The sequence below is a fragment of the Oryza sativa genome, chromosome 8 (assembly GCF_034140825.1).
Source record: "Oryza sativa Japonica Group chromosome 8, ASM3414082v1".
NCBI lineage: Eukaryota > Viridiplantae > Streptophyta > Magnoliopsida > Poales > Poaceae > Oryza > Oryza sativa.
In genome coordinates, this window is record NC_089042.1 from 18,933,957 (window position 1) to 18,947,685 (window position 13,729).

The 13,729-nt window shown below is 38.8% G+C and overlaps 1 protein-coding gene and 1 long non-coding RNA gene across 3 annotated transcripts; both read left to right on the forward strand.

Moving 5' to 3' along the window:
* Positions 1–393: 393 nt before the first annotated feature.
* Positions 394–4,619, forward strand: LOC9270424 (uncharacterized). 2 transcript variants are annotated; one of them, XR_010734801.1, is made up of 5 exons: positions 394–539; positions 607–850; positions 929–1,030; positions 2,892–2,947; positions 4,317–4,619. It is a non-coding gene; the product is annotated as an uncharacterized lncRNA (long non-coding RNA). The 2 variants fall into 2 exon arrangements; XR_010734802.1 differs by having other exon boundaries at positions 394–508.
* A 6,762-nt stretch (positions 4,620–11,381) lies between these two features.
* LOC136351587 (uncharacterized) lies at positions 11,382–11,750 on the forward strand. The gene has a single exon (XM_066303769.1). The coding sequence runs from the start codon at positions 11,382–11,384 to the stop codon at positions 11,748–11,750; it is 369 nt and encodes a 122-aa protein (XP_066159866.1).
* Positions 11,751–13,729: the final 1,979 nt, after the last annotated feature.

Below are 13,729 nucleotides of genomic sequence, written 5' to 3' on the forward strand. Positions count from 1 at the left end.
CTGAGTGCAAACCACATAAAATTTTTAAGAGAAACAAAATAAAATGGAAACTAGGTATCTTCAGCTACCTCCAGAAAAATCCACATGAATTTATCGTGCCCACAAATTAAACTATAGATTAACAAAGAGAGAAGAGAGATTCAAATCCTGAAAATCATCCAAAATGGATTAACACCCAATCTCCTACCCACCTCTCTCACTCCAGACTTGTTCCCTTCGCCCTGGACCCACTTGGCAGCCTCCTTGGCTTGCCCTTCCTCTGTCTCTCCTCTCCAACCGACCAAGAACACGAGAGAGAAGAGGGGACACGCCCTGGGCGCCGGTCGACGCGTGGCCGAGACGCGTGGACGCCCAGTTCTGCATCTCTAGCTTTCTCCTCCTCCCAGTTGCATCGCCACACATCACTCACCACCCGTGAGCCAAAGAAACCGAGAGGGAGAGCTCCAGCTCTCCTCTTCCCTCTCCTCTTCGTTGCCGGCCGCCAGGAAGAAGGACGCCGCAACCCATCGTCGAGACATCGCCAACACCAAATATTTCCCGTTCCGTATTCTAATCTTCATGCCGAACAAGTTTCCTTTTGACACCATCTCATTTCATCCACTGCAGCGACGGGAACGCCATCGTGCCCACGGGAGCTCCAGAGCGCGCCCGGAGCGCCGCCGCCACGACCTCGTCGCTGTCCCGGCTTCTGTGGAGCGAATCCGGTCGAGCCGTCGCGCTAACATCTTCCCCTCGAGGTCCTCTCCAAATGCCCTCAAGAATCCCCAAGATCTGAGCACTGAGGAGAGAGATCGAGCTATTCTTCTCCAACTCCGGCCGCCGAGCTCCATCTTTGATTCTTCTTTCTCCGGTGAGCTCCAAGTCGATTCCATGCATTTCCTAGGACCTCTTTAACACCAGAGACATACATGCATGGCACTTCTTGTAGTGAGTCAAGCCGACGCCGTTCATCGAGAAGGAGCGCCGTCGCCGAGCCGTTCCGAACGCCGTCGTCGACGACCAAGCTTCGCCAACCTCATCCAATACTACTGTGAGCACCCTGGAGCTTCTAGAGTTGCATGCATGCATTTTATCCACCTAGATCCGGCCTCTAACGTGACATGCATCACTACCCCGAGACCCAAAGCCACTCGTGCTGCCGTCGCCATTGATTCCGGTAACCACAGATCACGATAAGACCACCATTGGCTTCGAAAAGAACCCCTATTCCTTTTATATTTTGGTTTCATGCCGAGATCTGCCACCGTTCGCCGCCAGAAAGCTCGAGAACGAGCTCAGCCATGGCTAGCTCTGTTTCAGCTCGAACCAGGGACCTCTGTGGAGAAGAAACAAAACTGTAGATACTACTTTGTAAAAACTACCACACACATGGAACAGTCATAGGACTGCGGATTGATTTCCTGAAAAGCCAGGGACCTTTTGCATATTGGTCTCTCACTGACAGGTGGACCCCATGAGCTTAAAATCTGAAAATCTAAGGAAAATCCTCTAGAGCTTTATATTTTCAACAGAAAAACATGCAAACTTGTAAAATTCATACAAAGTGAAATATAGCTCATTTTGAGATGATTCAAGTTTCTGTGAACTCATAGAAGGATGAAATTTAATATGGAAACATAAAACTTGGCACTTGCAGTATAAATTTCACCTCTAAAATTTGTCTAAGAAAAACTATACATAAAGCATGCACAAATTTACAAAATGTATAGAGAATTCATTTCAACTTAAATTGAAGCAAACTCAACTTCCACAGATTCATCAACTTACTCTCTAAGGTAAAATAAAATAAAAAGATGCACTTGCTTTACACCAAATACCTCTAAATGTATGTTATACAAAATAACTAATTTTAGACAAGCTGAACTTTAAAAATTTATATAAAATTCATCTTACTTCCTTTTTGAGTAAACTCAAGTTCTGTAGAATCATCAAGTTTAGCACTTTAGATATATAAAATAAAAATATATACTTACAGTGCAATAAAAGCCCCTAAATATTTATATAAGGAATAAACAACTTAGAGCACCCTTCAACTTCTAAAATTTGTAGAGAATTCATCTTTAGTCCAAATGGAATGAACCAAATTTCTTTAGAACTAGCAAGTAATGAACTTTAATTAGGTAAAATAAAATGTGGCACCTTCTATACTAAATATGTCACTAAACTTTAAATAGATAACTTCAGTGCTAGTCACATGGTATAGGTTAGGCAATACATATGTATAAATGTATATATAAATGCACTCTAGCTCTAAGTAACCAAAATAAAACTTGATAGACCAGAGAGGTCATAGTTCTATCCCCAACCACCAAAAACTTAGCACACTTAGCTCATATATCAATTTCTAGATTGGTATGTTAAGTAACTAACATAGAACACTCCCCTAGCGTATAAAATGTGTAGTAGCGTAATATAATCTCTAAAATTGTGAACTAAGATTATATTGGTTAATAAAATTAGTCATTTTATACATCACAAACAATATGAAACATGTACTGGACATAAAACTCCAAAACCATGTACACATAGAAGCTACCTACCTACAACACGTTAAAACTTGTAAAATACATAAGAAATTCATAATAACTCTAAAAGTTATGAAACCAAATGTGTTAGTCTTAGAAAACACATCTCTACACCCCTGAGAAATCAAACCTAATAAAAATCACTTTGCAAAAATATTTCATAACACTACCTAAGTAAATACCACCCTGTACCGAGTAAACTTCTAAAACTCATAACTCACAAATAAAAAGAGATAAAATATAAATTCTTTCACCTAAATTCATCTTAGATCAGTACCTACCCACTGTGCACAAAGCATGCATTTTAGAGCATTTTGAATTTTTACCTATTTTGGTGTTTAATTGCATAACGTGTATTTTATATAGATAATTGCGTAAATGATGAAGAAGTGAATTAGGTGCTAACATTTCCCAGGAACAAGGCAAGTTTTCTCCTCCCAATCTTTGATCACATTGAATCCCATGTTTTGAGGAATGAAAATATATTTGTTTGCAAAGTTGCATATGAATTTAGACTATAACGGTATTTGAAACTTGGTTATGGTAGCTATGACCTAATTGCTGCATTTACTTCTTTGAATAATTGTGATCCTCACTGATTGTAACCTTAGAAATGGTTACTTAGAAATGGTTAGAGTACTTTCAAAGTGCTCAATTGGGTTTATACATGCTTACATAAAAGCCTTACGCTTAGCCATGCCTAGTAGTTTCTAAATAATTTCATGATCACTTTTAAAATGAGAATTTAGGGGAAAATTTTCACTGCTGGACAGAGGTGAATATCTCTGATATTTGTGAATTAAAAGGTGTAAAAGTGTGATTTTAGACCTGGGCGGCAAGTGGTATGCATATGGTGTTAGTTGCATACCTATAGGGGAAGTGCTCGCCCTAGTCAATTAAGGACCGAACTTTGTGTCACCATCTAAGTATACCGTGCAACCACATGTGCTAGGAATGGGACGGCCTTAGCTTATTAAGTTGTTTAATGTCTAACCTTGCATTGGGAGGCAGTAGTAGTATGAACTAGTCGGAATGATGGTTTATAGGAGCTACCTAGTGCGGTTGTGCCTAGGCGTCTAAGCGTGTCCAATATAACGGTTAATATAACGGTTAAGTACCTCGTGGAGGAATGGATGTGTTCGCTGCCATGGCGCTAGGGATGGCGAGGGCCCCCCGACCTAGCGGCACTTGGGTTGCTCCTCGTGTGAATAAACACTTGCCGTGCTCGTGCAAGGTTAGGCATTAGACAATGTAAAGGCTTCGTTATGACCTTTAGACCACATTCAACGTGAAGAATGTGGTAGAGTCTTGCAAACTCGAAACAAACTATAGTGTTCATATCATGTGGGTAAAGCTGTACAAACTCTGTAGAGTTCTTTAAAACTAATCGATTAGCCATGCTCACGGTCATGAGCGCTTTGGTGATGTGTCATGAGTATAGCCTTGTGTTGATGAAACTTGGGATTGAAATGGAAAAATTGTGTTGAGTTGTGTGAGTGATGATGATTATAAGAGTTGTGCCATTGAAGGCAACAAGAGTATGCTTATGATGATATGTTGTTATATATGATGATATATTATGTTAATTATGATGAACTTACAAATTTGTTAATTTAATTGAATCAACTCCTTTACAAAATATTTGTGAACCAAAACTTGCTTTATGCTGAAATTAAACTACATATTGTCCTTTGAATATATGCCTTACATGTAGTATGTTAGGATTGATTTTTGGCTTGCCAGTACATTAAGGTACTGACTCTTGCTACTGGAATAATCTTTTGCTTGCAGGTTAGACTTAGTCTTCTTGAGTGGTGCGGGTTTCGATTGCTTTTTCTAGGACTTGAACTTAATGGGGTAAACCCTTAATCGGTGTGCTTGTGGTTGGGTAGTCAAGCTTCCGCTGTTCTCTGTTATCTATCTATATTTGGTCGGTCGGCCTATGTAACTATAAAGTAGTTGTAAATTTGAATCGCTTTCGTCTTATTTGTATTTGCTATGCATAACCATGCTTAAGAAGAAAGTGTGAATCTAGTACATATCCTAGGAACAAGATTCATATGAGTATGAGTTAAGGATATTTGAGGTATCGTAGATCTTTAGCCCATTTGACAAGTCTCCTGAATGTGTAACACATCTGATCGTCTCCTTCGTGTGGTTTGATGGGCACATCTCAGGCTGAAGTTGACTGGCAAGCTAAAGGCCCATTAATGTCTCTAATATCCTTCTCTCGAGGCGTCGGATGTTTTATTACGTTTGTTTGATGGCTTGAATTATTCACTTTATCCCTCAAATATAATGAGAGGTCCGGAGAGCCTACGACAAATATACCGTCGGTATCGCACAGCCATTGCGCGAAAATAACGTGGGAAAGACGTCGCGTCGGTATCGCACAGCCATTGTGCGAAAATAACGTGGGAAAGACGTCGCAGACGGTATCGTGCGGTCTCGCACGCCGCGCTGTCGCTCGTGTTGTTGATGAGTTGATTTTGACAAAGAATGTGTTGAAAAAAAATACAAAGTTGCTTTTTGTGCAAGTTCTTTGGTCAATGCTTCATGTGCAAATAAGGCAAAACAAAACAATGGTGTTTTGATTTCTCAAGATTGCTCAAAGTGTGTTTTGAATGAGATGAAGTTGAAAGATGCTTTAGGGCGTGTTAAACACATGGAAGAAATTGTTAAACAAGATAAGGTGTTTTCTTGCCCAACTTGTAGAAAATAAAAAGGTCTTTTGGATGCTTGTAAAAATTGTGCTATTCTTACACAGAAGGTTTCTTATTTGAAAAGTTCTTTGCAAAGATTTTCTGATGGTAAAAAGAACCTCAACATGATTCTGGATCAATCTAAGGTTAGCACACACAATCGTGGTTTAGGTTTTGATTCTTATGCTTATCATGCTAGACATCCTCCTATTATTTTGGGTGTTGCTAGGAGGTGAAATTTTGATTGGATCTGAGCCTAAGAACACTGTGTTTAAATTTGCTGGCATCATGTCTTCTTTAAGTGCATCTTCATCGAAATCAAATGTTGTGAATGCAAAACCATCAATTTCAGAATCATCTACTTCACAAACTTGTCGTGAAAAGTACACTTATTCTTTTTGTGGAAAAAATGGACATTTGGTTGTTTTTTGTTTTAGACTTGCCCATAAACAGAAAAAGGAAAGAGAAATTGCTTTTGCAAAATGACATTGGCAAAAATCGGGTTTTAATTCGAGGAGCACAGTTAGACCGACATTGTCCAGTCGGTCAGACCGCAGGTGAACGGGCGGTCAGACCAGTTGCCAGGCCCGGTCAGACCGCAGGTACAGCGGCGGTCAGACCGGCCTTGGGGCAATTTTTCGCATACTTCAAATCGGACTTTTGTGAAACGACAAGGTAAGTTTTCAGGTAAGTCTGGTTCTGATTTTATTAGTGCATATGTATCTACTGGTTCTACTGGTTGTGTGACTCAGTGTTGGATTCCAAAATTTCTTATTTCTAACCCCAACACAGAGGCGTCGACATCTTCTCGTTTGTAGGTAGTTTGGTGGCATAGTCCCCATGTGCGTTCAATGTTGAGATGACGATTGCTTTTCAAGGTAACATCAATTTACTTTTGGATTGACATAATATTGTTCTACTTTCTTGATTATTAGCTTTTCATGTGCTAGTGTTTGAGATTGTAGTTTTTGTTGATACTAATGAATGTATGTCAATTTTGAGAGTATTTGTGATATCTTTGGCAATTGGATGTCTTTTTCAAAATCTTTGATTTCTTCTTGATTTTTGTTCGGGGAGAATTGGAGGTTATTTTGAGGGGGAGTTAGTGCTTTTTATGACTTTCTTTTGGCATGATTTAAGGGGGAGTTTATACCTCATGGTTTTATCAAGCAAAAATATGACAATGAAAAAATTGATAAAAGAGAGCTTTGTTTATACATATGGTATTTTCTTGTGCATGCCAGCAATACTTTGAAGGTTTATTTGTCTCTAGCATAGCTTGTATGTATTCTAGTCTTTTCATGAGATTTAAATTTTGCTTTTAAGAGAGATGATGCATGACACTTAAATTCTATACTTGAATTAAGCAAATATGCAATGTTGATGTAAAAGCATATGGTTTGATTTCTAAATGCTATATATATATATGTTTTATTGAATTGTTATTCCTCAAATAGCTTTAATTGCTCATTGTGAAAAAGAGAATAAAATATGAAAAAATGAATACCGAATCCTTGGAAACAGTCTTGACGACAAAGACGTATTCGATGTGAGTAAAATAATGGGTGCCGAATCCCTGGAAACAGTCTTGACGACAGGGACGTACTCAGAATAAAAAAAAGAGAAAAATATGAGAAAAAGGCTCAAGAAAAGAAAAAGTTAAAAATTCTCTTTGTTATGTTGTGCTAAAGGTTATTTAAGAAAGAGTGATAAATGCAATAGGTATATGTGTTTAGCGTTTATTTTTCAACCTATGTGCTTGTTAAGATGTTGCATTATAAATTGTATGAAATCATGAATTTTTATTGTTGATTCAAGCTTAATTGTAAAATCTTTGATTCATGGTTATACTTTAATGCATGCTTATTATATTATAGATGGGTTCATCTTCTTTTTATTGCAACACATGACATGATATGCTATATGTATGTTAAGCTTTTATACATTAATGAAATAATTCCTATGCTTTATGAAATCATTGTCAAAAGGGGGAGAAATAATGTGAAAATTTTTAGATCTTTTGGAGTTGTCAAAAGGGGGAGAAATAATGTGAAAATTTTTGGATCTTTTGGAGAAGAGTTAAGTTTTAGAAGAGAAGAGTTTTTAAGAAGAGCATGTTTTTGGTTCAATTGGGAATTTCTTTCTTTTAAAAAGGGGAGAAGGTTTCTTGTTTTTGGTTCAATTGGGAATTTCTTTCTTTTAAAAAGGGGGAGTAGTTTTCTTTTGGATTTTTGAGCACGATGTGTACGTTTGTACGAAGTGTGCTTTTTACCGCTTTTGTTTTTAATGTTCCAAACTCCAAAACATTTTTAATGGGTTTGCCAATGTGTTCATCAAGGGGGAAATTGTAAGATCAACGTGTGTTTTGATTTTTATTCTGTGATGAACAATTGGCATCTGTGATTATTGGTTTTGATACTGGAGTTTATTCACGAAGTGGTTTTGGAGATGATTGGAGTTCACAGGTGAATCTACAGGAAATCGCTGTTATTTCATGTGACCGGTCAGACCGGGAAGGTGTTGCCGGTCAGACCGGCGGAGATCGAGCGGTCGGACCGGCCGGCCCGCGGTCTGACCGGCCGACGCTGTGTCGGTTTCGGTTTCGGGTTGTTTCTTTGGATATCTGTGATTGTTTCATGGTTATGGCTTCTAGATAGATACTATACGTATGTAATACTGTTTGTTTGCTAACAATGAGTCAAGTGGGAGATAGCTTGGTCTCGGAATATGGTTTCTTTGTTTGTTTCATGTGTAGGTGACTCAATGCCTCGAGAGAGTATTTGCGGTGATGGTCCGGGAGTCGGCTTGGTGTTAAGACAATGTCCGTGGTAGTCAGATATCATGCGGGATACTAAGGCTAGAGTTGATGCACGTGGTTGATGGAGATTCCATATGGCATACGATGGAGGTATTGTGTGCGTATGGGATGCGGAGTCGAATTTGGAAGTAGTCCAAATTTGGTATGATTGGTTATGTAGAGTTTGTTTCTTGTACTAGGAGGTTTCCTATGGGGATTAGGACTCTTAGTATGGGTTTGGTTCGTGGCTTTAGGCTGCTGTCTTACAATGCATCGGGAGAATATTTGCGGTGATGGACCGGGAGTCGGCTTGGTGGTAAGACGATGTCCGTGGTGGTCAGATATCATGCGGGATACTAAGGCTAGAGTTGATGCACGTGGTTGGTGAAGATTCCATATGGCATACGATGGAGGTATTGTGTGCGTATGGGATGCTGAGTCGAATTTGGAAGGAGTCCAAATTTGGTACGAATGGTTATGTAAAGTTTCTTTCTTGTACTAGAGGGTTTTCTATGGTGTTTAGGACTCTTTGTATGAGTTTGATTCGTGGCTTTAGGCTACCTACCTCATGTATAAATAGAGGGGGAGCGTGAGGCTTCCCGGTATCACTTTTGTATAGCTTTTGAGATCTAGTTTAGTTAGGGTTTCGAGTTTAGTCGAGATTTTTGTAAGGAGTGCTGTTGGTGCACTTTGTAAACACAGAGAGAAGCAATAAAGTTGTCATCTACTTTGAGAGTTCTTCGATTTGTGTTTCACTGGGTTTCGGCGGTCTAACCGGCGATATACTGGTGGTCAGACCGGCGGCGCTAGGGCGGTCAGACCGGCGGCGCTAGGGCGGTCAGCGACAGGTGATCTCGGCGGTTCGAATGGACTTTGATCTCGGTCAGACCGGCGTGTTCCAGGTGGTTAGACTGGTACAACTACTTTGGTCAGACCGCGAGCCATCGATTTCGAGGGTAACTTTTATTGCCGCTAAAAGTTTTTGGTTTTTGGGTATACCAATCATTCACCCCCCTCTGGTTGGCTTAGTTCTTGTGATTCGATCCTACAAGTGGTATCAGAGCCACGTTTGCTCTTTTTGATCTTTACCGATCTTGAGTTTTTGCCATGGCTATTTCTAATAAGTTTACAACTAAGCCTCATATTTTCGATGGAACGGATTTTTCTCATTGGTGTAGTAGGATGCAATCTTACATTATGGCTGAGAATTATGATCTTTGGAGAAAAGTTTCTCATCCTTATGTGATTCCTGAAGCTATTAATACTGCTGCTAAAAAATTGTTTTTGAACAAAATTGCAAAGCTCGCAACATTCTTTTGAGTGGTATTTCTCGTTCGGATTATGATCGTGTTGCTTATCTTCAAACTGCTCATAAGATTTGGATTGCTTTGAGTAATTTTCATCAAGGTACAAATAACATTAAAAAACTTCGTCGTGATCTTTTCAGAAAGGAATACATTAAATTTGAGATGAAACCTGGAGAAGCTTTGGATGACTATCTTTCTAGGTTTAATAAAATTTTGAGTAAGCGGTCAGACCGGCCGGCGCTGTGTCAGTTTCGGTTTCGGGTTGTTTGTTTGGATATTCGTGATTGTTTCATGGTTATGGCTTCTAGATGGATACTACACGTATGTAATACTGTTGTTTGCTAACAATGAGTCAAGTTGGAGATAGCTTGGTCTCAGAATATGGTTTCTTTGTTTGTTTCATGTCTAGGTGACTCGATGCCTCGGGAGAGTATTTGCGGTGATGGACCGGGAGTCGGCTTGGTGGTAAGACGATGTCCGTGGTGGTCAGATATCAAGCGGGATACTAAGGCTAGAGTTGATACACGTGGTTGGTGAAGATTCCATATGGCATACGATGGAGGTATTGTGTACGTATGGGATGCGGAGTCGAATTTGAAAGGAGTCCAAATTTGGTACGATTGGTTATGTAAAGTTTCTTTCTTGTACTAGAGGGTTTCCTAAGGTGTTTAGGACTCTTAGTATGAGTTTGGTTCATGGCTTTAGGCTGCCTACCTCATGTATAAATAGAGGGGGAGCGTGAGGCTTCCCGGATTCGCTTTTGAGAGCAATTGAGTTGAGTTTTAAGTTAGGGTTTCGAGTTTAGTCAAAATTTTTGTAAGGAGTGCTGTTGGTGCACTTTGTAAACACAGAGAGAAGTAATAAAGTCGTCATCCACTTTAAGAGTTCTTCGATTTGTGTTTCACCAGGTTTCGGTGGTCTAACCGACGACTCATCGGCGGTCGGACCGGCGGCAAGGCGGCGGTCAGACCGGCGGAAGCGAGGCGGTCAGACCGGCGATAGCAGCAGGCACGGTAGGCGATCTCGGCGGTTCGACCGGAGTTCGATCTCGGTCAGACCGGCGTGTTCCAGGCGGTTAGACCGGTGCAACTACTTCGGTCAGACCGCGATCCATCGATTTCGAAGGTAACTTTTATTTCCGCTAAAAGTTTTTGGTTTTTGGGTATCTCAACCATTCACCCCCCCTTTGGTTGGCTTAGTTCTTGTGATTCAATCCTACAAGTGGTATCAGAGCCACGTTTGCTCTTTTTGATCTTTGCCGATCTTGAGTTTTTGCCATGGTTACTTCTAATAAATTTACAACTAAGCCTCATATTTTCGATGGAACGGATTTTTCTCATTGGTGTAGTAGGATGCAATCTTACATTATGGCTGAGAATTATGATCTTTGGAGAAAAGTTTCTCATCCTTATGTGATTCCTGAAGCTATTAATACTGCTGCTGAAAAAATTGCTTTTGAACAAAATTGCAAAGCTCGCAACATTCTTTTGAGTGATATTTCTCGTTCAGATTATGATCGTGTTGCTCATCTTCAAACTGCTCATGAGATTTGGATTGCTTTGAGTAATTTTCATCACGGTACAAATAACATTAAAGAACTTTGTCGTGATCTTTTCAAAAAGGAATACATTAAATTTGAGATGAAACCTGGAGAAGCTTTGGATGACTATCTTTCTAGGTTTAATAAAATTTTGAGTGATCTTAGATCTGTTGATTCTTCTTATGGTGCTAATTATCCACAATCTGAGATTTCTCGTCACTTTTTGAATGGTCTTGACATGTCTATTTGGGAGATGAAAGTTACATCTATTCAGGAGTCTGTTAACATGTCTACTTTGACTTTGGATTCGCTTTACACTAAACTGAAAACTCATGAGATGAATATTCCTTCTCGTAAAGGTGATTCTAAGTCTAGTGCTTTGGTTTCGTCTTCAACTTCTTTGGATCTTGGTGCTTCTTCATCAATTTATTTAATGCCATGTCCGATGATCAACTTGAACAGTTCGAGGAGGAGGACTTGGTTTTGCTATCTAACAAATTTTCTCGAGCTATGAAAAATGTTAGGAACAGGAAAAGAGGAGAACCGAATCGTTGTTTTGAGTATGGAGCACTTGATCATATTCGCTCGCATTGTCCTAAGCTTGGGAGAGGCAAGAAGGAAGATGATGGGAGAGTCAAAGATGATGACGTGAACAAGAAGAAGAACATGAAGGAGAAGGAGAAGAAGAAGCATTGCATGCAGTGGTTAATTCAAGAACTCATAAAAGTTTTTGATGGATCTGAAGATGAAGATGAGGGCAAAGGTAAGCAAGTTGTTGATCTAGGTTTTATTTCTCGTAATGCTAGTTCTGATGTTGATAAATCTGATGATGATAATGAAGAAAAGCTTAGTTATGATAAATTAGAACTTGCTACTTAAAAATTTGCTAAAAAACTTCAAACATGTTCTATTGAGCTTGATGAGAAGGATCACACTGTTGAGATTTTAAATGATGAAATTGCTAGATTAAAATCTTTGATTCCTGATGATGATAATTGTCAATCTTGTGAAGTTTTATTTTCTGAAATTAATGCTTTGCGAGATGTCAATTCTGTTAATTGCAAAAAATTGGAATTTGAGATTGAAAAATCTAAAAAGTTGGAATCTTCTTTTGCTCTTGGATTTGCTTTACATGCTCGTGTTGTTGATGAGTTGATTTTGACAAAGAATGTGTTGAAAAAATACAAAGTTGCTTTTTGTGCAAGTTCTTTGGTCAATGCTTCATGTGCAAATAAGGCAAAACAAAACAATGGTGTTTTGATTTCTCAAGATTGCTCAAAGTGTGTTTTGAATGAGATGAAGTTGAAAGATGCTTTAGGGCATGTTAAACCCATGGAAGAAATTGTTAAACAAGATGAGGTGTTTTCTTGCTCAACTTGTAGAAAACAAAAAGGTCTTTTGGATGCTTGCAAAAATTGTTTTGGTTGGTTTTTGTTTTAGACTTGGCCATAAAAAGAAAAAGGAAAGAGAAATTGCTGTTGCAAAATGACGTTGGCAAAAATCGGGTTTTAATTCGAGGAACACGGTTAGACCGACACTGACCAGTCGGTCAGATCGGCCAGCGGTCAGACCGACCGGCGGTCAGACCGGTTGCCAGGCCCGGTCAGACCACAGGGACAGTGGCGGTCAGACCGGCCTCAGGGTAATTTTGCGCGAAATTCAAATCGGACTTTTGTGAAGCAAAAAGGTAAGTTTTTTTGGTAAGTCTGATTCTAATTTTATTAGTGCATATGTACCTACTGGTTCTACTGGTCGTGTGACTCAGTGTTGGATTCCAAAATTTCTTATTTCTAACCCTAACACGGAGGCCTCGACATCTTCTCGTTCGTAGGTATTTTGGCGGCATACTCCCCATGTGCGTTTAACTTTGAGATGACAATTGTATAGCAAGGTAACATCACTTACTTTTGGATTGACATAATTTTGGTCTACTCTCTTGTTTATTAGCTTTTTTATATGCTACTATTTGAGGTTGTAGTTTTGGTTTATACTATTGGATATATGTCAATTCTTGAGAATTTTGGTGATATCGTTGGCAATTGGATGTCTTTTTCAAAATCTTTGATTTCTTCTTGATTCTTTGTTCGGGGAGAATTGGAGGTTATTTTGAGGGGGAGTTAGTGCTTTTTATGACTTTCTTTTAGCATGATTTTAGGGGGAGTTTGTACCTCATGGTTTTATCAAGCAAAAATATGACAATGGAAAAAATTGATAAAAGAGAGCTTTGTTTATGCATATGGTATTTTCCTGTGCATGCTAGCAATATTTTGAAGGTTTATTTGTCTCTAGCATAGCTTGTATGTATTCTAGTCTTTTCATGATATTTAGATTTTGCTTTTAAGGGAGATGATACATGACACTTAAATTCTATTTGAATTAAGTAAATATGCAATGTTGATGCTAGCATATGGTTTGATTCATAAATGCTTTATATATATGCTTTATTGACTTGTTATTCCTCAAATAGCTTTAATTGTTCATTGTGAAAAAGAGAATAGAAATATGAAAAAAAAATGAATACCGAATCCTTCGAAACAGTCTTGACGACAAGGACGTATTCGATGTGAGCAAAATAATGGGTGCTGAATCTCTGCAAACAGTCTTGACGACAGCGACGTACCCGGAATAAAAGAGAAAAATATGAGAAAAAGGCTCAAGAAAAAGAAAAAGTCAAATTCTCTTTGTTATTTTGTGCTAAAGGTTATTTGAGAAAGAATGATAAATGCAATAGGTATATGTGTTAGTGTTTATTCTTCAACCTATGTGCTTGTTAAGATGTTGCATTATAAATCGTATGAAATCATGATTTTTGATTGTTGATTCAAGCTTAATTGTAAAATCTTTGGTTCATGGTTATA